The following is a 23,857-nucleotide window of genomic DNA, read 5'->3' on the forward strand; positions in this document are numbered from 1 at the left end:
CACTTCAGGCCTCCGGGAGAGTAGCAGAGAACTTAGATGGTTTTCCACAATCCTCAGTTGGCTGGCAGAGTTCCAGCCTGGAGTGTCTTTCCTGACAGCATGGACACATTCAGTTCTTTGCATCCCGCTCTGTCCTAGTAAGGGTACCACTCTGTCCGCTCTGTCCTCGTAAGGGTACCAGTGCTGTATTATGTACCATAGGTTTCTGCTAAAGTGTGTAGTATAGGACTCTATATCAACAGATGTATTTTCTGTCCTTGAAAAAAAAATAGCAGAGCCACCAGACTTGACCTATCCTGACCAATGCATACTAAGAGCTGTTTTTCTAAACACACTATTCTGTAGACATTGTTAGTCTTGACCAGTTCTTGCTTTTGAGCGCAATGAGTTTGGGAGTCAGTGAATTCCAGCAGTGGAGGCAAAAGTTGCCTGTTTGGCAGTCACCTGTCATCCTTTCTCTGGTATGCATTCATCCATTTGTCACAACGTTTTGTGAGGAGCCGAACAGGGAAGCTTAAGAAAAATGCTTTACTCTTGTCTTGATGATAGAAAGCATTTCTCATTGCTGGTAGCATGGTGGTAACTTTTCATTCCTTCTGGCAGTTTTTAAAGACTTATTTGACTTTGGGGGAACCTGCAGTATATCTTTAAGTCACAGTTCAAAAGTATGAGACAGGGCTGTTCATTTTCAATTTTGGCTGAAAAGTCTTAACTTCGACTGTGGCACTTCAAAGTTAGGGAAAACTTGGCTTTAAAAATGGATGCTGATACGAGATGGCATATTTAATGACAAATGTATCTATAGAAAGCTGTTAAGATGCAGATTATCCCCCCCTGGGGTGGGGGAGGGAGATCAAAACTGCCAATCTATAAAATGTACTCGATAGAGGGAGGCATAGAATCTATCTTTGCAAGTGCTTTGATTGCAGGGGACAGTATAGCAGCATGTGGCATCATAACCCAGAGCAGGCAAATCAGCTTGATGACTTTCAAAGCCAGGAATACTGCTGCAGGCAAGGGTACTCCAGTCTAGGAGAAATTAAAACATATAGAGACTGTTATTAATTCCATATCTATTTTTGTATAGTCAAATCTGTATGCAAATCCTTAGCATCTCATTTCAACAGATTAATCTAAAAGTGAAGAGTGTTATGTGAAGAGAATGTAATGATAAGCTGTGCACATAACACTGCTAAAGCCGTGTGGGCTGTGAACTTGGATGCTTTTTTAAAATTTATTTTTTGTACTGAGAAGAACTGGTTTTTATTTATGTGATCATTTGGAAATTATTTCAAAGAAGGAAAACAATAGGACCAATTTCTAAGGTTTTCCCTTGCAATCCTGACTTGGCAAAAGTTACAACACTGGGTTTTTTAGGCACCTCCCGTGGTTTAGCATTCCAGAAGTAATCAACCAAATAACTAACTAGGAATTTTATGTTTACTTCCACCTAGTAACCCAGTATCTCATTTTTAAGCATTGTCATGTGAGTGAAAATTTGTATGTAAGGGTAAGGAATCTAATTACCACGTGCAGATTAAGGGAAAAAAATATTACGAATGCATCTGTAAAAGAGAGTAAATAATAATTCTGAAGAGCATGAAGATAAATTGTATGCCTGGCTTAGGAGAAAGGATGTAATAGCTACATTCTAATCCATTGGTTGTACATTTAATCTATAATGGGCAGACTCTGATACATATAGTAGTGTAAATATTTTCAAATAGTGTCATAAACAGATAGTTTACTGCAGTAGATATTAATTCTGTCCCATATTTCTAAAACAAGGAGAAAAACCGTCAAAGTTTTGAAATAGTGGGTGGGAGCTTTGCCCTCTGCTCCCTCTCATTTGGAGAAATGATTATAGGTGAGCTGGACATTAATCTGGTGGTTATGGCCCAGATCAAAAGCACTTGGCAATCATTTTAACCCTGAAGACTTGTGAGGTCTCACTCAATAGATTTGATTATTCTTGTGTAGTTATGCTGAGAAAGAATTATTGGACATTCAATTTTTAATCAGATAAGAAAAGGAAGGTTGGGAAGAAAGCAATCAGGCCTCTGTATTTATTTGGACAAACATTTTGACTGTGTAGGCATTTCAGCCCCAGATTTCTTAAGTGTATTTTCTTTTCCTATGGTTTTATTTTAAGATGAGACATTCTTTTTTTTTCCAATTTTTTATTATTATTTTTTTAATATATGAAATTTATTGTCAAATTGGTTTCCATACAACACCCAGTGCTCATCCCAAAAGGTGCCCTCCTCAATACCCATCACCCACCCTCCCCTCCCTCCCACCCCCCATCAACCCTCAGTTTGTTCTCAGTTTTTAACAGTCTCTTAAGCTTTGGCTCTCTCCCACTCTAACCTCTTTTTTTTTTTTTTCCTTCCCCTCCCCCGTGGGTTTCTGTTAAGTTTCTCAGGATCCACATAAGAGTGAAAACATATGGTATCTGTCTTTCTCTGTATCGCTTATTTCACGTAGCATCACACTCTCCAGTTCCATCCACGTTGCTATAAAAGGCCATATTTCATTCTTTCTCATTGCCACGTAGTATTCCATTGTGTATATAAACCACAATTTCTTTATCCATTCATCAGTTGATGGACATTTAGGCTCTTTCCATAATTTGGCTATTGTTGAGAGTGCTGCTATAAACATTGGGGTACAAGTGCCCCTATGCATCAGTACTCCTGTATCCCTTGGATAAATTCCTAGCAGTGCTATTGCTGGGTCATAGGGTAGGTCTAAGATGAGACATTCTTTAAGAAATGCAGAGAAGACTTTCTTTGAGGGCAGGAAGCTCGTTTCTCTGTTCCTTGTGGACTTACTCTGCAGATAAAGCTTTCATTGATCTTAAAAGTAGTTGTAAGCTTCAGAGAGAATATATTTAAAAAAAGCCCTCCAGTTAATAAAAGCCATGGTCAATTATATGAAAGATATAATCTCCTTATTGGGGGTGAACGAGAGAGTAATGATTGGCCTGAACATGTTCCCTTCCCTTTATGGATCCATTAGTATTGATGGACTGTTCCAGCTCAGCTGAGGATTGTGCACTAATACTCTGGATTCTGGTTGATTTGACTCCTGGCCATGAAGTTGATGGTAGTGACCTATTCAAGATATTTGAACTGTCAAAGCAAAAATTATACTGGACAAAGTTAAGCAGATAAGGAAGACTTTGTCCAAGACAATATTGCAATAGGGGAGGGAGACCAGAATGCAGTCTGAAATCAACTCCTCTGAAGAACAAGAGGCAAGAGGGTTTTTAAGCACTGGGGTGAGCTAGTAGAAAACTACTGAAGGAGTTTTGGAGGAAGATTGATCTATGTGATATAATGAGCCCATTCAGTTACCCCTGATTTTGTAAATGTTTTTCTCAGTGACTGGGCCATTCTTGCTTTCTGATTGGCACCCATCAACATGAGGCTCTTACCCTCCATAGAAACTGGGAGATAGGGACATTTACTTCCTTGATGATTACATTTCAATGGGATGGCTCTTAGGTCTGGGAGGAAGATCTTCCTGGGTTGTAAAACTTGCAAGAAGCTTCTTAAATGACTTATATCTCAAGGAGGCAGAGAAAGAATTTACAGGTTTTCTAAAGTAAGAGCTCTAAGAAGAGGGATGTCAGGGGCCTAAGAGACAGAAAGAAACCTGTGTAAAGTTGAGTCATACTGAGAAAAATGTTAACACTGTTTTGTTCATTATTGTAACAGTACATACTTTTTGACTTAAAAATTTTCAATAGGAAACATTTGTAGTGTGGCTCAGTTTTATATCTTTACTGCAAAATTAGCTGCTTCTATGTGCTACTTATTCAAATGTTATTCATTTTATGCCAGCATCCAGAACTCTGTATAATGCAAAAATCTCTGAAGAGATTTTTTTGGGGGAGGGCAGTTCTCATAGTCTTGTTATTTTACTACTTAACATTTAATATCTCCTAGTATTATTTTTATATAGTGCTGATTTATGGTTTTTTAGTTTTTCAATTTGATAGTAGAAACTAAAGTAGAATCAGTAGTTTCTGGGTTTTATGGGGATCAGTGTACATCACAAACATGAAAATATGAGGACAGATAAGAGAAAGTTTGTTAGAAAGGTGATGATCGTTTAGTGGTTCTTGACTAATCAAAAGGTCCTGAGTCTTTTGGATCTAAGCCCTTGTCAAGAAGGCTCTAGAAAAGTTGCTAACAACAACTACACACAGTGCTCTTAGTCATATGTGGCTTAGCGAGCACCTGAAATGTGGCTAATCTGGATTGAAATGTGCTGTGTTAAATATACATTGGGTTTTGAAGAAAGTTGGAACAAAAGGAACATAAAATACCTCCATAAGCTTTATATCAGTTTCACGTTGAAATGATAATATTTTGGTTGTGTTAAATAAAATTTATGTTAAGTTTACTTTCACTATTTCTTTTTTTTTAAGGTTTATTTATTTTGAGAGGGAGAGAGTGTGCACACACACTTGCATGTGTGAGTAAGTTAGGGGCAGAGAGAGAGGGAGAGAGAGAATCCCAAGCAGGCTTCATGCTGTCAGCACAGAGCCTGACATGGGGCTTGATCCCATGAACCATGGGATCATGACCTGAGCTGAAACCAAGCTTAACTGACTGAGCCACCCAGGTGCCCCTCTTTTAAGTTGTTAATGTGGCTACTGGAAAACTTAAAATTACATCTGTGATTCACATTGGTGGCTCTCATCATATTCTTCTGGACGGCTTTGGCTTTAGAATTCTTTTGATAAGTAATGCCTTTTCTTAGACATGGTTCTTCCAAAGAGATATCAAGACATTAGTGTGTTAGTATACAGAAGGTTAGAGCTTTAAAATTGCCAAAGGACAAGAACTTTCCATGTAATTCTGTCCTGGGCATAAATTGTATAGAGATTTGTCTATGTGTGCTATGTTCATTCCCACTCCCTGCTATACTTTGCCCCTCATTCTGGCCATGCAGAGCAGCTTGTCAGAATTGGAGCCTCTTGGTAATCTCAGTATACTTGTTGCTTGCTCTCAACTGGATTGCTTCTAAAATGTTTCTTGAAAATGAAACTGCTTCAACAATAAGCTTCTTAATTATGTCATGGGTTCACCACGAGGGTATACAAACAGATCCTCAGCAGTAGCTAATTTTCCTTTAATTGTATCTCATTCTTATGTTGGAATATCCTATTTCGTATTCATGAAAGCTCTAACACATGTTAATCCATTACAGGTGGAGTAACTAACACAGCACAATATCAGAACAGACTAATGGTATATGAACCTAACCAGGTAAGAATCATATAAGAAAAACTCATTACCTTAATTAAAATGAATTTTAAAAGATTTCCACAGTAATTAGTAGTTGAAATGCCAAGTCTGTACACACACGTGCATCTTAAACTTGTATAGAGAAACGGAAGCATCTGGATAAACTGCCTTTCCGTTGCTTTTTTTTTTTCCCCACACAAAATTTCAGCTCCTTTAGTTTTATGCTATACACAATGCTTAACTCTTTCAGAGTTTTGCATAATGTAGAAGGAAGGGTAAATATGTTGATGAGTTAAATGCCCTTTAGTTCCATTATCTCAAGTGACTGTTCATATTCAGAGGCATCCAAAGAAAGGATTTTGATTGTCCTGTTGCTATGTCCTTTTAGAAAGTGTGTCCTTCCAAGAGGGGAACATACTTATTGTTTCATTACTCCCAACTAATATAATAACTTTTATTTAACTCTGTGTAGCCAGAATGTCCTAGCAGTGTCTAGGACAAGTCTGAAGTAGAAGTATCTGAAAAAAGTGTATGTATTTCATCTAACAAATGGTGCCTGAACTGGAAGCATTTTGATGGTGTCTGTCCCTTCTTCTGTCTACTTATCATACACACTCAGTGGTTTTTTTGTCCCCAAAAGAAGAACTATTTTTACTCTCTTTCCCTTCTACCAAAATCGCTGTGGCCTTAGCAAATGTTTTCAGAATTTCACCATGTCTGTGATTTTCGTAATGTAAATATTTTTCATGATTATGACAGTATTCCAAAATGATTCGAACGTGGGATTTAACATTCATCAGCCGGAGATAACAGAACATGAAATGACAGGTTAGCTTTGGCAGCCTGGGTCAGGATTGGCCACCAAATGTGCGTCCTGAATGACCTCAGTCAGCTTGGTATCTTTTTATTTCAACATTATTTGATTCTGAATGTAACGAAGGTATTTCTCTCTTTGCAAGTGTGTTTCCTGATGTCATTAGAAGCTGTAGATTTCAGAGACCACATGTCCATGGGCCAGATGTCTCAAGAGGGATCATTAATTGCAGTTGCTTGAGTTTGGTGCACATGTGGTTAAAGAGGAAGAAGGTGTTAACATTTCTCAAATGAGTTCTGTTTCATGTTTGTATACACACACTCTTTTTAAAAATTCTGCTGGCATATTGTTTACGGTGGGTACTGGCAAACATCACATCTGCTTGCATCTTGCTCAGAATCTCAATAACTCTATCATTCAGCCCTGGTGCTTATTTCTCTTCTAGGCCTTTGTGGAGAGTCGATAATGCCTGCCATCTGCCACAGAGCACATCACTACCTGCCAACAGGCAGGCTGGGGTGACCTCTGCTTCCCCACCACTGATTAGTATTCACACGCTAGCTTATTAGGAATGACCCCACTAGGCCTCTCTGTTTCTTTGCCTTTGCAGAGGTTGGCGGCTCACCTGGCAGGCACGGCAGTGAAGGAAGCTAAAGATATAATCAGGGGATGCAGGCAGGCTTTATAAACCAGATGGCGTCCACAGTCCTGTGGCAGGGGACCGGACTACTAATGCACACGTTGATTCCTAACAGTGGAATAGGTTGCCTCATAGAAAGGACCTGAGGAAAGCATCATCAGAGTTTTGAGTTAAGTCCACTCATGTGAAGTGTATTGAAGATATTTCTTCACAGAACATCTGATAGAAAGGTTTGGCTACTTTATTAAAGATGACATTTGATTGGAAGGAGATTTTTAGGACATGTTTAAAAAGGGGGAGCAAGTAAATGCAAGCCTTGCAAACTGTACAAACCATTCTTTTTTAAGTATATCTTTAAAAGAGAAATTAAAAATGACCTGGTAGATAGGTCTTAGTGAATGGACCAATATTTATACAATTTTTTTTTTTGCTTATCCCTTTACAGCTTTGTAAACTGGTGAAATTCTAAGTATTCAAAGCATCATATGATTTTTCTAGTCAAAATCCAAATTTTTCTTGGAAAAAAGGAATCCGGGTTCTTCCTGTAGGTTAGTGTTCATGTAGAAAGGAAATGGTTAGGTTTGCTTACATGTTCATTACTTGGTTGAGATTTAAAATTAAGGTCGTATTTGATTTTCATCTAATTTTGCAGTTTACATTAGATTTTTGAAAGGAGCCATATTTAAGAGGAGTTGATCATGTCTTTCCCATTACTAGCATGACCCAGGACCAAATAGTTGAGGTTTCACCATTCTTGAAGTTGTATAAAACTTGGCTTTCTACCAAAACAAACAAACATGTGCCAAGAAATAACTTTCCCCAGTTTGGTAGAAGATTTAATTATAAATATGTTAAAGGGACTAATACAAAGGCCACGTGGAACTTTGTTGTGAAACAAGATCTTAGCTCTTCCATTGATCTTGGAAGTTTAATTTTGGACAGAACAGCAAAGTCACCCTAACCCTAGCTTATGTAGAGGCCTTGGGTGGCCAAGGATTATTATCACAATAATTTTTTAAAAGTGTGACAACATTCTTCTAAATGTTTCATGAGTATTAACTAATTTAATTCTCACAACAAGCTTGTCGGGTAAGGTATGATTCCCCCCACTTTAAAGACAAGGAAACAGGCACAGTGAGGTTAAATAAATTGCTTGGTGTCACACAAAGGTTACAAACTTAGGCATTCTGGATCCAGAGCCTGTTTTCTTTCTTTTTTTTTTTTTTTTAATGTTTTATTTATTTATTTTTGAGAGCAAGAGATTGACAGTATGTGTGGGGTGGGGAGAGAGAGAGGGAGAGAGAGAAAATCCCAGGCATGTTCCACACCATCAGCACAGAGCCCAAGGTCAACAAACTCTGAGATCATGACCTGACCCCAAATCAAGAGTCGGACACTTAACCAGCTAGGCCTCTCAGGTGCCCCAAGCACCTGTTTTCTTAATCATTATACCTAGCCAGGTGCTTTCACTCTTCCACAATTTGTGTAAGTTTTCTCATTTGGGTGAGAAACCATCAGGAAAACTTCCATGGGCTCCCGTTATAAAATGAAAAATGCCCTATAAAATGCGACCTATAAAATGCAGCAGGAGGAAATGCCTTATGTAAGTTGCAAAATAAAATTGGCATACATGCTTCATCCACACTTGCTCTCAGGTAAGACACCCCTACCTTTCAATCTGTAAGCAACAGTCAAATACAATGCGATTGACACACATTAGAGTCCTGGCTACTAATGAGGCTGTTTCTGCCATGGAGGTCGCCTGTTAACAGAATCCACCTGAATTTCTTTCTTTCTTTCTTTCTTTTTTTTTTTTTTCCCCCTCCCCCAGAATAAATGGATAAGCCGCAGCCCTATGCTGCAGAGAAGGGTCTACCATTCCATGGCTGCTGTTCAAAGAAAACTTTATGTTCTTGGAGGCAATGACCTGGACTACAATAATGACCGGATCCTTGTGCGGCATATAGATTCTTACAACATAGACACCGACCAGTGGACGCGTTGTAATTTCAACCTGTTGACTGGCAAGTACCTTTGACTAAGTAAATCAGGAAAAGCAGAGATTCAAGAAATTGCCACACTTGTTTTTTTTTTATGTCTTCAGCGCATCTCTAAATATCAAGTGCATGGTGGCAGAACACCTTGCTTTTATTAACCAGAAAGGTACCCTATTATTTATCTCACAAAATTTCACTCAATTAGGTGGCTGAGCTAGTTTCTCAGGGCCTCTCTTACCTATGTGCATCTTCTCGCTTGGCTGAGAGAGGTATGTCAAGTCCTTTCTCGTCAATAAGTATTCACAGAGGAACTTTGATCGTTAGGAGGAACCAGAGAATTAAAAACTCTTTACAGAAGCGATTTTTTTTTCCTTTTCACTTTTGGTCCTCTTTTATTTGAGTTCAGGAGTAGAGTCTTCATTATTTGTTACTGTCACATACAGTTTCTGGCTATATTCTTCTAACAACGGAATCTTAGAGCAGTTCTGTGCCTAGGGGTTTGGTGGTATTTCTGGCCACCTACCCCTTCAAGCATTATCAAGAGTAACGCTAGGTATGGACCCTCATCTCAAAAGGGAATAAAAGGTAAGCTGTGAACAACTTACCCCTGACGTTTTTTTACGGAGTTGAAAACCTTCTTTCCCTTGTTGGCTCGTATTATAAACCTCCAAGGGGATCAGGTCCTTCCCAGGCTGCTCTAATAATAGGAAAATCACAAGCCCAAAATGGTAGCCTGGACTGGCACCTGAGGACATCTTAATATGCCGAGTGGATGCTCAACCACTCACGGCTACGGCTGGGGAGGCAACACTGAGTGCCAATGTGAAAGGGTTATATGCTTTGCGTGGAGCTCTTGTTTTTGTGAAAATGATCTTTGGGGCCCACCTACAAGGACTTCACTCTCTCTGAGTTGCTATAGTAGTACCTCAGCCCCTCGGTCCCTGGATCTGCGATTCTGTCTGCCATAGGATCCAGGTTATTTATTACCACAGTCAGTCCTGTGTCAGCCCATCAATAAAAAGAGACTATCTCACTCTCTGATAGCCTCCAGGGAAGAATATGTGGTAGTGAGTTATTCTGTCTTCTTTTTTAAATGGGGGAGGAACCTTTCATCATTTTGGCGTGTCAGTATCTAGGGACTACCCTAGCTGGTCCCAGATCGGGAACTTTAATATAGTCTTAAAACTGTTGTGTATGTTAAAAAAAAAAAAAAAAAAAAAAAAAAAAAAAAAAAAAAAAAAAAAAAAAAAAAAAGGAGGGTAGTAACTTTATCAATCTTTTCTGTCATTTGTCTTCATTTGGGGGACAGTGGGGGCATGGCTCTGTTTTATTGGCTTCTTGGGGTTGCAGCTGTTACTTTACAAATGTAAGCACTTGCCTTAAAGCATTTGTAGGTACAAGAGGTATTTTGCATTTCGAAAATATACCTTATTTCCACCACTGTAAGTTAATGGCATACAACATAGTATAGAACTCTTATTTTGTTATTGCTTATTATTGCTGCATTTAATGCTGTATTTACTAACCTGGCTGGCTAGTACGTGTTTTGGCTTGGTTCTGACCTGACACGGATTCATTCTCTCTGAAGGAGTGGTTAATTCTTCCCTCTGAGTACTGGGAGGCAGTGATTAGTTGCTGTGAAAATCCTGTGGAGCATACAAATGTGCCACAGGGGGAAATTGTATCCCTCAGTGGCAAAAGGGTTAATTAAGACATGTAAGGAAAATGGATTTATTTTTTCTTTTCATTCAATTTACTTTAGGCCAAAATGAATCTGGAGTTGCTGTCCATAATGAGAGAATATATTTAGTTGGTGGATATTCGATTTGGACAAACGAGCCTCTGGCTTGTATCCAGGTGAGTGGTTGAAGTTCCTTTTGAAGTTTGTTCAGGTGGTTCAGTGAGGTTACTTTTTGCAGTGCTGCTACTGAAGAAAGAGATATTTACTCCTAGAAAGAGGTTTGCGCTCCCTTTGTGTAGCTAGTTCAGTCACTAAACTTCATCCTGCTTCCTAAAAATGATGTCTAATAAATTATTGAGCCCTACTGAAAGTAAAGGTGGGGAGGAGCTTTGAAAATATATACAGTAAAACCTTGGGTTGCGAGTGTCATGCAAGATGAGCAAACATTTCTAATTTTAACTTCATAAATGAGTGATGTCTTGCAATACAAGTAGTATGTGACGCCGAATGTCACATGATCACAGCTGAGCCAATGATTCTTGAAATTCACTTTGATATACGAGTGCTTTGGATTATGAGCATGGTTCCAGAATGAATTAGGCCTGCAAACCAAAGTTTTACTGCATAATATATCCTGAAAATGGGGAAAGTGGGATACCTTTCTTTTTCTCCTAAACCAAGAAAATCTCGAAATCTTTGGTAATAGTACTTTCACACTCCCAAAACTTTACAAATGCCTCCTTTCCACTCAGTTGATTTATTTTCTCTATTGCAATTTGCTCATTTCAATCAATTCCACCTACTAAGGTGTTCTTCCTTCCTGGCAGAAGTTGTGAGCAGTGGTGGTTTATGGTTAGTCTGATGGAGGTAGCCTCTTCCCCAGAGAACAGCCCTGGCACATCAGCACGTGAGCAGCCCAGGGGAGGCAAATTGCCCCCTGAGCTTTTCAGAAAAGCAATAGCTTTTGCTGATATACATATTCAAGGTTTTATTATTTTATTTTTTATAATTGTTACTATTGTTTTTCTGTTTTACATGTTCTCTGATGTTATTGACATGTATTAGGCCCGATTTTTCTCTTGATATCCAGAAAAATCTATATCCTTAGAACTACTCTTATTATCTAACCTTACTCTTGGGGGAATGTTTTTAACCACTGCTTCATTATCTTTAATAGTTGCAGGACTATCCAAGATTTTAATTTTTTCTACAGTACCATCTCATAAGGTATATATATTTTCTCAAGAAACTTTTCCATGTTGTCTAAGTTTTCAAAATTGTTAGTGACTAGTTGTTTTGTTACTGCTTAGTTATATCCCCCATTATATTCATAATATTGATTTTTATTTTTCCTCTTCTCTTGATTTGTCTTGCCAGAGGTTTGTCAGGGTATTTAACATACTTCTATTAAGTATATCTATGTCAGCAGGGGTAGCATAAATATGACAACATAATAAGCAAGCTGGTCCTAATGGATGTGAGTTCTGGATTGAATAATTAGGAGACAGTGTTGTTTGTAGTTTATTGAAATATTAACATTAAATGTATTAGTTCAAGGTATGTAAAAATGTTACATATGTATATATTGATAAATAATCACCAAAATAAATTTAGTTAACATTCATAACCTCACATAGTTACAAGAGTTTTCTGTTTGTGAGGAGAACTTTTAAAATCTACTCTCCTAGCCACTTGCAAATATTCAATACAGTATGGGTAATTGTAGTTACCATGCTGTACATTATATCCCCAAGATTTATTTCTCTTATAAGTAGAAGTTTCTTTTTTATTGAACTATACATGAGACACAATGTTACATTAGCTTCAGGTGTATAAGCCTAGTGATTCAACAGTTCTATACATTATGCTATGCTCACCACCAGTGTTAACTAACATGTATCACCATGCAATGCTATTACAATACCATTGACTATTCCCTATGCTGTGCCTTTTATTCTCATGCCTTATTCATTCCATAACTGGAAGCCTGTATGTCCCGCTCCCCATTATCCATTTTGCCCAGCTCACACACCCACCTTCTCTCTGGAAACCACTAATTTGTTCTTTGTATATATGGGTCTCTTTCTGTTTTATATATTTGTTTTGTTTTTTTAGATTCCACATATAAGTCAAATCATATGGTATATATCTTTCTCTGTCTGACTTATTTCATTTAGCATAATATTCTCTAGGTCCATCCATGTTGTCACAAATGGCAAGGTCTTATTTTTTTATGATTGAGTGATATTCCATTGTGTATATATTTTCTTTATTACTTTATTAATTAGTGGACACTTGGGTTGCTTCCATATCTTGGCTATTATTATAAATAATGCTGCAGTAAACATAGGGGTAACTTTTCGAATTTGTGTTTTTGTATTCTTTGGGTAAATAGCCAGTAGTGGAATTATTGAATCATACGGCATTTCTATTTAAAAATTTTTGAGGAATCTCCATACAGTTTCCATAGTGTTTGCATCAACTTACATTCCCACTAGTACTGCATAAGGATTCCCTTTTGTCCACATCCTTGTCAACACTCATTATTTCTTGACTTTTTGGTACTAGCCATTATCACTGGTGTGAGGTGATATTTCATTGTGATTTTGACTTGTGTTTCTTTGATAAGTGATGTTGAGCATCTTTTCATATGTCTGTTGACCATCTGTAATGTCTTTTTTGGAGAACTGTCTATCTAGGTTCTTTACCCATATTTTAATCAAAAATTTTTTTTTGGTGTTGAGTTGTATAAATTCTTTATATATTTTGGAGATTAACCCCTTATTGGATATATCATTTGCAAATATATTTTCCCATTAAGTTGGTTGCCTTTACATTTTGTTGATGGTTTCTTTCACTGTGCGAAAGCTTTTTATTTTGTTACAGCCTCAATAGTTTATTTTTGCTTTTGTTTCCCTTGCCTGAGAAAACATACATAAAAATATGTGGCTAAGACCAATGCCTAAGAGATTACTGCATATGTTTTCTTCTAGGAGTTTTATGATTTTGGGTCTCACATTTAGATCTTTAATGCATTTTGAGTGTATTTCTTATGTGTGATGTAAGAAAGTGGTCCAATTTCATTCTTTTACATGTAGCTGTCCAGTTTTCCCAAAACTATTTACTGAAGAAATTTTTCTCCATGTGTACTTTTGCCTCCTTTGTTATAGATTAATTGATCTTACGAGTGTGGGTTTATTTCTGGCCTCTCTCATCCTGATGCATTGATCTATGTCTATTTTTGTAGCAGTCCCATACTGTTTTGATTAGGATAGCTTTATAGTCTATCTTGAAATGTGGGATTGTGATATCTCCAGTTTTGTTCTTCTTTCATAAGTTTGCTTTTGTTATTCTGGGTCTTTTGTGGTTCCATACAAATTTTAGTATTATTTCTCTAGTTCTATGAAAAATACTGTTTTTGTTTGTTTGTTTTAATTTTAGAGTACGAGTAGGGGAAAGGAGCAATGGGAGAAAGAATCTTAATATGCTAAGCATGGAGCCCAATACAGGGTTTCATCCCATGACCCTGGGATCATGACCTGCGCCAAAATCAAGAGTAGATGTCTGCTCAACTGACCTAGCTAGCGAGGTGCCCCAAAATGCTGTTGGTTTTTTTAATAGGATTGCATTGAATATGTAGATTTCTTTGGATAGTATAGACATTTTAATGATATTCATGCATTAACATGGTATATCTTTCCATTTGTTTGTGTTGTTTTCAGTTTCTCTCATTAATATCTTATAGTTTTCAGAGTACAGGTCTTTCACCTAATTATTTATTCCTATGTATTCCTTTTGATGCATTTGGAATTGTCTGCTTAATTTCCATTCTGCTACTTTGTTATTAGTGTATAGCAATGCAACACATTTATATATGTTAATTTTGTATTCTGTGACCCTACTGAATTGATTCATCAGTTTTAATAGTTTTTTTGGTGGAACCTTTAGAGTTTTCTATGTATAGTATCATGTCATCAGCAATTAGTGACAGCTTAACATCTTCCTTACCAACTTGGATGCTTTTTATTTATTGTTTTCTAATTGCTGTGGCTAGGACTTCCATTACTTTATTGAGTACCAGGGGCAAGAGTAGATACCCTTGTTTTGATTCTGATCTAGAGAAAAAGCTCTATTTTTCCCTACTGAGTATGATGTTAGCTGTGGGTTTGTAATATCTGGCTTCTACTATATTGAGGTGTGTTCTCCCTAAACCCACTTTGTTGAGACATTTTGTCTTGAATGGATGGTGAATTTTGTCAAATGCTTGTTCTGCATCTATTGAGATGATCATATGATTTTTATCCTTTGGTTTTGTTTTAACATTTATTTATTTTTGAGACAGAGAGAGACAGAGCATGAATGGGGGGAGGGCCAGAGAGAGAGGGAGACACAGAATCCGAAGCAGGCTCCAGGCTCTGAGCTGTCAGCACAGAGCTGGACATGGGGCTCGAACTCACGGAGCGCGAGATCATGACCTGAGCCGAAGTCGGACGCTCAACTGACTGAGCCACCCAGGCGCCCCTTTTTAAAAATTTTTTTTTTAACAGGATTTTTATCCTTTGTTAATGTGGTATGTCACGCCGACTGATTTGTGAATATTGAATCATTCATGCATCCCCTGAATAAATTCCTGTTGATTGTGATGAATCATTTTTTTTATTGTTGTTGAATTCAGTTTGCCCATCTTTTGTTGAGAATTTTTGTATCTGTGGGCATCTGGGTAGTGCAGTCAGTTAAGTGTGTTACTCTTGATCTCGGCTTAGGTCATGATGTCACAAATTGTGGGTTCAAGCCCCACAGTGGGCTCTGTGCTGATGGCAAGGGGTCTGCTTGGGATTCTGACTCTCCTTCTCTCTGCTGTTCCACAACCTGTTCTCTCTCTCTCTCTCTCTCTCTCCCTCTCAAAATAAATAAATAAACTAGTAAAATTCCTTAAAAAATTTTTTTTTATCTGTGTTCATTATGGATATTGGCCTGTAGCTTTCTTTCCTTGTGGTATCTTTGTCTAGTTTTGGTATCAGGGCAATGCTGGCCTTATAGAATATATTTGGAAGTCTTCCTTCCCCTTCTATTTTTTAGAATAGTTTGAGGAGAATAAGTATTAACTTAGTTGGTAGAATTCACTTGTGAACCCATCTGTTTCTGGACTTCAGTTTGATGGAACTTTTTTCATTACTGATTAGATTTCATTACTAGTAATTGGTCTGTTCATATTTTCTGTTTCTTCCTGATTCAGTTTTGTAAGAGTATATGTTACTAGAAATTTACTGTTTCTTCTAGGTTGTCCAATTTGTTGGCATATAACTTTTCATAGTAGTTTCTTATAATCCTTTGTATTTCTGTTGTGTCAGTTGTTATTTCTCCTTTGTTTCTGACACTCTTTCTGTCCTCTCCTTTTTTCTTGATAAGTCTGGCTAAAGGGCTATCAATTTTGTTTTCTGTTCAAGAACTAGCTCTTCATTGATCTTTCATATATGTATTTTTAGTCTCTATTTCATTTATTTCTGCTCTGACCTGTTATTCCCTCCTTCTACTAACACTGGTTTTGTTCACTCTTCTTTTTCTATTTCTTTTAGGTGTGAGGTTAGATTGTTTATCACAGATATTTGTTGTTCTTGAAGTATCCCTGTATTTCTATAAATTTCCCTCTTAGAACTGATTTAGCTGTGTCTCAAAGTTTTTTTAAGTTTGTTTGAGAGTGTGAGTGGTGGAGGGGCAGAGAGAGTGGGAGAGAGAGAATCTCAAGCAGGCTCTGTGTTGTCAGTGCAGAGCCCAACGTGGGACCCGATCCCACAAATTCTGAGATCATGACCTGAACTGGAACCAAGAATAGGATGGACACTTAACCCACTGAGCCACTGAGGTGCCCCTGTGTCCCAAAGATTTTTGACTGTTGTGTTTTTATTTTCATTTGTCCCCATGTATTTTTTTTTCATTTCCTCTTTGATTTCCTCATTAATCCATAGGTTGTGTAGTTACATGTTGGTTAGCCTCGATATATTTATGCTTTTCTTGTAATTAATTTCTAGTTTCTTACTGTTGTGGTCAGAAAAGAAGACTGATAGGACTTTGGTATTCTTAAAAATACTGAGACTGTTTTGTGACCTAACATGTGATCTATCCTGGAGAATGTTCCATGAGCACTTAAAAAGTATCTGTATTCTGTTGTTCTGGGATAGGGTGTTTTGTATATATCTGTCTAATGGATCATTCAAAGATACTGTTTCCTTATTGATTTTCTGTCTGGATGGTCTACCCATTGCTGTAAATGGGAAGTTAAAGTCCCCTACTACTATTTTATGATGTCAATTTCTCCATTTATGTTAATATTTAATTATTAATTTATATAATTATAAATTTAATCTATAATAAGTTATAATTTATTAATAATTAATATTTAATTTATTCATTTAGGTGCTTAAATATTGGGTGCAAAGAGAATTAAAATTGTTATATCTATTTGTTTGATTCTCTTTATCATTATGTAATTCTCTTGCTTGTCTTGTTATAGTCTTTGTTTTAAAGTCAGTTTTATCTAATGTAACTATTACTTCCTGTTTCTTTTCTTTTCTATTTGCCTGGAATATCTTTTTCCTTCATTTTCAGGCTGTATGTATCTTTAGGTTTAAAGTGAGTTTCTTATTGGCAGCACATAGATGAGTCTTTTTTTTTTTTAAATCAATTGTATCACTCTATGTCCTTTGAAATGTATAGACCATTTACATTTAATTATTGAAGGTGCTGAGAAAACATTTGACAAAATACACCATCCTTTCTTGATAAAAACCCTCAAGAAAGTAGGGATAAAAGGGCCATGCATTGAGATTATAAAAGTCATATATGAACGACCCAATGCTAATATCATCCTCGATGGGGAAAAACTGAGAGCTTTCCCCCTAACGTCAGGAACAAGACAGGGATGTCCACTCTCGCACTGTTATTCAACATAGTATTGGAAGTCTTAGCCTCTGCAATCAGACAACACAAAGAAATAAAAGGCATCCAAATTGGCCAGGAGGAGGTCAAACTTTCACTCTTCACAGATGACATGATACTCTATATGGAAAACCCAAAGATTCCACCAAAGAACTGCTAGAACTGATTCATGAATTCAGCAAAGTTGCAGGATCTAAAATCAATGCACAGACATCGGTTGCCTTCCTATACACCAACAATGAAGCAGCAGAAAGAGAAATCAAGGAATCGATCCCATTTACAGTTGCAGAAAAAACTATAAAATACCTAGGAGTAAACCTAACCAAAGAGGTGAAAAACCTATACACTGAAAACTATAGAAAGCTTATGAAAGAAATTGAAGACACAAAAAATGGAAAAAGATTCTATGCTCTTGGATGGGAAGAACAAATATTGTTAAAATGTCGATATTACCCCAAAGCAATCTACATATTCAACATAATCCCTATCAAAGTAACACCAGCATTCTTCACAGGGCTAGAACAAATAATCCTTAAATTTGTATGGAACCACAAAAGACCCTGAATAGCCAAATCCATTCTGAAAAAGAAAACCAAACCTGCAGGCATCACAATCCCAGACTTCAAGATGTATTACAAAGCTGTAATCATCAGGACAGTATGGTACTGGCACAAGAACAGACACTCAGATCAATGGAACAGAATAGAGAACCCAGAAATGGACCCACAAATGTATGGGCAACTAATCTTTGACAAAGCAGGAAAGAATATCCAGTGGAATAAAGACAGTCTTTTCAGCAAGTGGTGCTGGGAAAACTGGACAGCGACATGCAGAAGAATGAACCTGGACCACTTTCTTACACCATACGCAAAAATAAACTCAAAATGGATGAAGGATCTAAATGTAAGACCGGAAGCCATCAAAATCCTCCAGGAGATAGCAGGCAAAGACCTCCTTGACCTTGGCCACAGGAACTTCTTACTCAACACGTCTCTGAAGGCAAGGGAAACAAAAGCAAAAATGAACTACTGGGACCTCATCAAAATAAAAAGCTTCTGCACAGTGAAGGAAACAATCAGCAAAACTAAAAGGCAACCGACAGAATGGGGGAAGATATTTGCAAATTACATATCAGATAAAGGGTTAGTATCCAAAACCTATAAAGAATTTATTAAACTCAACACCCAAAAAAATAATCCAGTGAAGAAATGGGCGAAAGACATGAATAGAAACTTGTCTAAGGAAGACATCCAACCAACACATGAAAAAATGCTCAACATTACTCATCATCTGGGAAATACAAATCAAAACCACAATGATACCACCTTACACCTGTCAGAAGGGCTAACATTAACAACTCAGGCAACAACAGATGTTGGCGAGGATGCAGAGAAAATGATCTCTTTTGCATTGTTGGTGGGAATGCAAGCTGGTGCAGCCATTCTGGAAAACAGTATGGAGGTTCCTCAAAAAACTAAAAATAGAACTACCCTATGACCCAGCAATTGCACTAGTAGGCATTTATCCACAGGATACAGGTGTGCTGTTTCGAAGGGACACATGCATCCCCATGTTTAGAGCAGCAGTATCAACAATAGCCAAAGTATGGAAAGAGCCCAAATGTCCATCAATGGATGAATGGATAAAGAGGATGTGGTATATATATACAATGGAGTATTACTAGGCCATCAAAAAATGAAATCTTGCCATTTGCAACTACATGGATGGAACTGGAGGGTATTATGCTAAGTGAAATTAGTCAGAGAAAGACAAAAGTCATATGACTTCACTCATATGAGGACTTTAAGAGACAAAACAGATGAACATAAGGGAAGGGAAACAAAAATAATATAAAAACAGGGAGGGGGACAAAACAGAAGAGACTCATAAATATGGAGAACAAACTGAGGGTGGCTGGAGGGATTGTGGGAGGGAGGATGGGCTAAATGGGTAAGGGGCATTAAGGCATCTACTCCTGAAATCATTGTTTCATTATATGCTAACTAATTTGGATGTAAATTTAAAAATAATAATAATAATAAATTAATTATTGATAGGCATGCATTTTGCATTTTATTGTTTTTTAGTTGTTTTTGTAATTCCTCTGTTACTTTGTTTCTTTCTCTCTGTTCTTGTGATTGATGACTTTCTTTAGTGTAATGCTTGGCTTTCTTTTTATTTTTTGTGTATCTGTTTTAGGTTTTTGTTTTTGGTTACCATGAAGTTCATATACAGCATCTAAAGTATATAGTAGTCTATATTAAGTTGATGGTCACTTAAGTTTGAATACATTCTTTTTTTTTTTTTTTTAACGTTTGTTTTATCTGAGAGAGACAGAGTGTGAATGGGGGAAGGGGCAGAGAGAGACGGAGACACAGAATCTGAAGCAGGCTCCAGGCTCTGAGTTGTCAGCACAGAACTTGATGTGGGGCTCGAACTCATGAACTGTGAGATCATGACCTGACCTGAGGTCAGATGCTTAACAGACTGAGCCACCCAGGCTCCCCAAGTTTGAACACATTCTAAAAGAACTTTAATTTTACTCCCTGCTCCACATTTTATGTATGTAGTCATATTTTATATCTTTTTTTATTTTGTGAGTCCCCTTAACTAATTTTTAGGATATTATTGATTTTATGACTTTTGTCTTTTAACCTTCATACTAGCTTTATGATTGATTGCTCTACTACTTTTACTGTGTATTTGCTTTTACTTGTCAGTTTTTGCTTTCATAGTTTTCTCCTAATTATCATCTCTTCCATTTAAAGAAGTCCCTTTAACATTTCTTGTAAGGGTGGTTTTGTGGTGATGAACTCTTAACTTTTATTTGTCTGGGAAACTCTATCTCATCTCAATTTTGAAAGATCACCTTGCGAGATAGAATATTCTAGGTTGTAGGCTTTTTCCTTTCAGCACTTTGAATATATCTTGCCACTTCCTTTTGACTATAAAGTTTCTGCTGAAAAATCAGCTGATAGCCTCCTGCGGTTTTCCATGTATATAAATAGTTGCTTCTCCCTAGCTGTTTTTAAAATTATCTTTTTATCTTTAATCTTTGACATTTTAATTATTATGTGTCTTGCTGTTGATCTCTTTGGGTTCATTTTGTTTCAAAGTTTTTGTGCTTCCTGGGCCTAGATATCTATTTTCTCCCCTAGGTTAGGGAAGATTTCAGCTACTGTTTCTTAAAAAAAAAAGATTTCTGCCCCTTTTCCTCTCTCTTCCTTGGGATCCCTATGAGGTGAATGTTTGTTCACTTGATGGTGTCTCAGAAGGTCTCTTAATCTAATTTTGCTTTTTAAAATTCTTTTTTCTTTATGCTGCTCATCTTGAGTGCTTCCTATTAACCTGTCTTCCAAAATGCTGACCCATTCTATAAACACTGATGTACTATTGATTTCCTCTAGTATGTATTTCATTTCAGTTATTCTTCAACTCTGATTGGTTATTTTTTTATGTTTTCTCTTTATTAAAGTTCTCACTAAGTTTATCCACTCTTTTTCCCAGTCCAGTGAATATCTTTAGGACTATTATTTTGAACTCTTTTATCAGGTAAATTGGTTATCTCTGTTCTATTTAGTTCTTTTTCTAAAATTTTGTCTTATTTTTTTTATTTGGAACATATCCTGTCACCTCATTTTGATTGATTTTCTGTATTTGTTTTTATGAATTAGGCAGAACAGTTACTTCTCCTAAACTCAAAGGAATAGTCTTGTATATGGTTTTCCCCTGTGTAGACTGTGTGCCTGATGACTTTGGCTAACTGAAATGGAGCTGTGGCTAGTGTGGCCTGGGGGTGCCAGGACATTCTGTGCTGGGGCTGCTTTGGGAAGGCCTGAGCTGAATGCCCTGGTCAGGGCATTTTCGGGACTTGCTGCAGAGGCCAACATGGCATGATAGCTCAGGCTGAAGTGTGTGCGTACTGGGTGGGGGTGGGGGATTGGGGGGGGGGTCCCAGTAGTCTCTGCACAGAAGATATTTTGGCAGTATAGTTGAAGCTGACAGGGGGGAAAGGGTATCCCAGAGTGCTCCACATGAGGGTGTCTTGGTGGTGGCTGGAGTCAAGGCAGATGTGGTTAGGGTGGCCTGGGGCATTCTGCACAGGGCATCATAGTAGAGCAGCAGAAACCTAGGTGAGGCATGGGCAGGGGGTATCCTGGCAAGTCATCTGGAGTTGAAGTGTTTTGGACCTAGAATGTTGCTGCAGTAATTTGGAGTGATGGCTGGAGCTGTAGTGAGTGCTTGCTAAGGATGTCTTATGTGTTGCACTAGGGCCATCTTGGTCAGGGAGCTGGGGCAGGTGTGGGCTAGGGGCCCAAGGCTCACTGAGGCAATATGCCAGCTAGGGTACCTAGAGACTGCTTCAAACCACCCTATCAGGTGGGATCATACAGTATTTATCTTTTCCTGTCTGATTTATTTACCATAAACACTATAAGGTCCACCCATGTTGCAAATGGCAGATTACCTTCCTTTTCATGGCTGAATATTATTCGTGTGTGTGTGTGTTCTGCATGTGTATGTGTATATGATAACAATTTCCTTATCCATTCATTCATTAATGGACATTTAGGTTTTTCCTATGTGTTGGTGATTGTAAGTAATGCTTCAGTGAAGATGGAGGTACAGATAACTTTTCAAACTAATGATTTTATTTCCTTCAGATATATACTCAGACGTGGTATGGATCATATGGTAGTTTCATTTTTAATTTTTTGAGAACACCTCCATACTGTTTTTTGTAGTGACTGTACCAATTTATAGTTAGACCAACAGTATACAAGGGTTTCCTCTTCTCCAAATCCTCACCAACACTTGTTATTTCTTATCTTTTTGATGATAGCCATTTTAACAGGTGTGAGGTGATAACTCATTGTGGTTTTGATTACCATTTTCCTGATGATCAGTGATGTTGAGCACCTTGTGACATACCTGCTCGTCATTTTTATGTTGTCTTTGGAAAAATGTCTGTTCAGATCTTCTGCTCCTTTTCAATCAGACTGTTTTTCTCTGTTGAGTTGTAGCAGTTCTTTATAGTGTTTTGGATCTTAATCCCTTATCAGATATATGATTTTAAAATATATTCTCCCATTTGGTAGTTTGGCCTTTCATTTTCCTTTGATGTACAGGTGGTTTCCTTTGGTGTACAGAAACTTTTTAATTTCATGTGGTCCTACTTATTTATTTTTGCTTTTGTTGCCTTTGCTTTGTGTCAAATCCAAAAAATCATTGCCAAGACCAATGACAAGGAGTTTTCCCTGTTTTCTTCTAAGACTTTTATGGTTTTGGGTCTTACGTCCAAGTCTTTCATCCATTTTGAGTTGATTTTTGAGTATGGTGAAAGAGAAGGGTCTAATTTCATTGTTTTGCTTCTGTCTGTCCAGTTTTCCCAACACTTTTTATTGAAGAGACTATTCTTTCTCTCATTTGTATATTCTTGGCTCCTTTGTCACACACACACACACACACACACACACACACACACACACTCAAATGGGTTTACTTCTGGGCTCTCAAATTTTGTCCTATTGATCTATGTGTCTATTTTTATACTTAAACCATACTGTTGTATTAACCATAATTTTGTAATATATTTGAAACCAGAATTTGTGATGACTCAAACTTTCTTCTGCTTTAAGATTGATTTGGCTCTTTTGGGGGTCTTTTATGGTTCCATACAAATTTTAGAGTTGTTTTTTCTTTTTCTGTGAAAAATGCCATTGGAATTAAGATAGGGATTACATTGCTTTAATAGTATAGACATTTTAATAATATTAATTTCCCCAGTCAGTGAGCACAGAATATCTTTCTATTTAATTGTGTCTTCTTCAATTTCCTTCATCAATATCTGATAGTTTCTTTTTTTTTTTTAATTTTTTTTTTCCAACGTTTTTTATTTATTTTTGGGACAGAGAGAGACAGAGCATGAACGGGGGAGGGGCAGAGAGAGAGGGAGACACAGAATCGGAAACAGGCTCCAGGCTCTGAGCCATCGGCCCAGAGCCCGACGCGGGGCTCGAACTCACGGACCGCGAGATCGTGACCTGGCTGAAGTCGGACGCTTAACCGACTGTGCCACCCAGGCGCCCCAATATCTGATAGTTTCTGGTGTACAGATCTTTCTCCTCCCTGGTTCACTTTATTTCTTGACATTTTATTCTTTTTGCTGCAATTATAAATGAGATTGCTTTCTTAATTTCTCTGATAGTTTGCTATTAGTGTATAGAAACACAACTGATTTTTGTATATTGATTTTATATTTTGTCTCTTTACTGAATTTGTTAGCTCTAACAGTTTTTTTTCCTGGAGTCATTAGAATTTCTATATAATACATCATCTGCAAATGAAGACAGTTTTATGTCTTCCTTTCTGATTTGGATGTCTTTTATTTCTTGTGTAATTGCTTTGGCTAGGATTTCTAGTACATTGTTGAATAAAAGTGGCAATAATGAGCATACTTGTCAAGTTCTTAACTTTAGAGAAAAAGCTTTTAGCTTTTCACTGTTAATTATTTTAGCTGTAAACTTG

At 37.3% G+C, this 23,857-nt stretch overlaps 1 protein-coding gene across 15 annotated transcripts in view; it reads left to right on the top strand.

The window, feature by feature from the left end:
* KLHL32 (kelch like family member 32) overlaps nucleotides 1-23,857 on the top strand; it is a 241,027-nt gene that overhangs the window by 198,507 nt on the left and 18,663 nt on the right. For 13 of the 15 annotated variants that reach the window (XM_058734760.1, XM_058734762.1, XM_058734758.1 and 10 more), the window contains 3 exons: nucleotides 5,224-5,282; nucleotides 8,547-8,739; nucleotides 10,475-10,569. In XM_058734760.1, coding sequence (XP_058590743.1) covers nucleotides 5,224-5,282; nucleotides 8,547-8,739; nucleotides 10,475-10,569 — 347 coding nt within the window. Of the gene's footprint in view, nucleotides 1-5,223; nucleotides 5,283-8,546; nucleotides 8,740-10,474; nucleotides 10,570-23,857 lie in introns of those variants that run through there. The other 2 variants (XM_058734767.1, XM_058734765.1) reach the window with 1 other exon arrangement.

This window comes from Neofelis nebulosa, chromosome 6, assembly GCF_028018385.1.
Source record: "Neofelis nebulosa isolate mNeoNeb1 chromosome 6, mNeoNeb1.pri, whole genome shotgun sequence".
NCBI classification, from domain to species: Eukaryota; Metazoa; Chordata; class Mammalia; order Carnivora; family Felidae; genus Neofelis; species Neofelis nebulosa.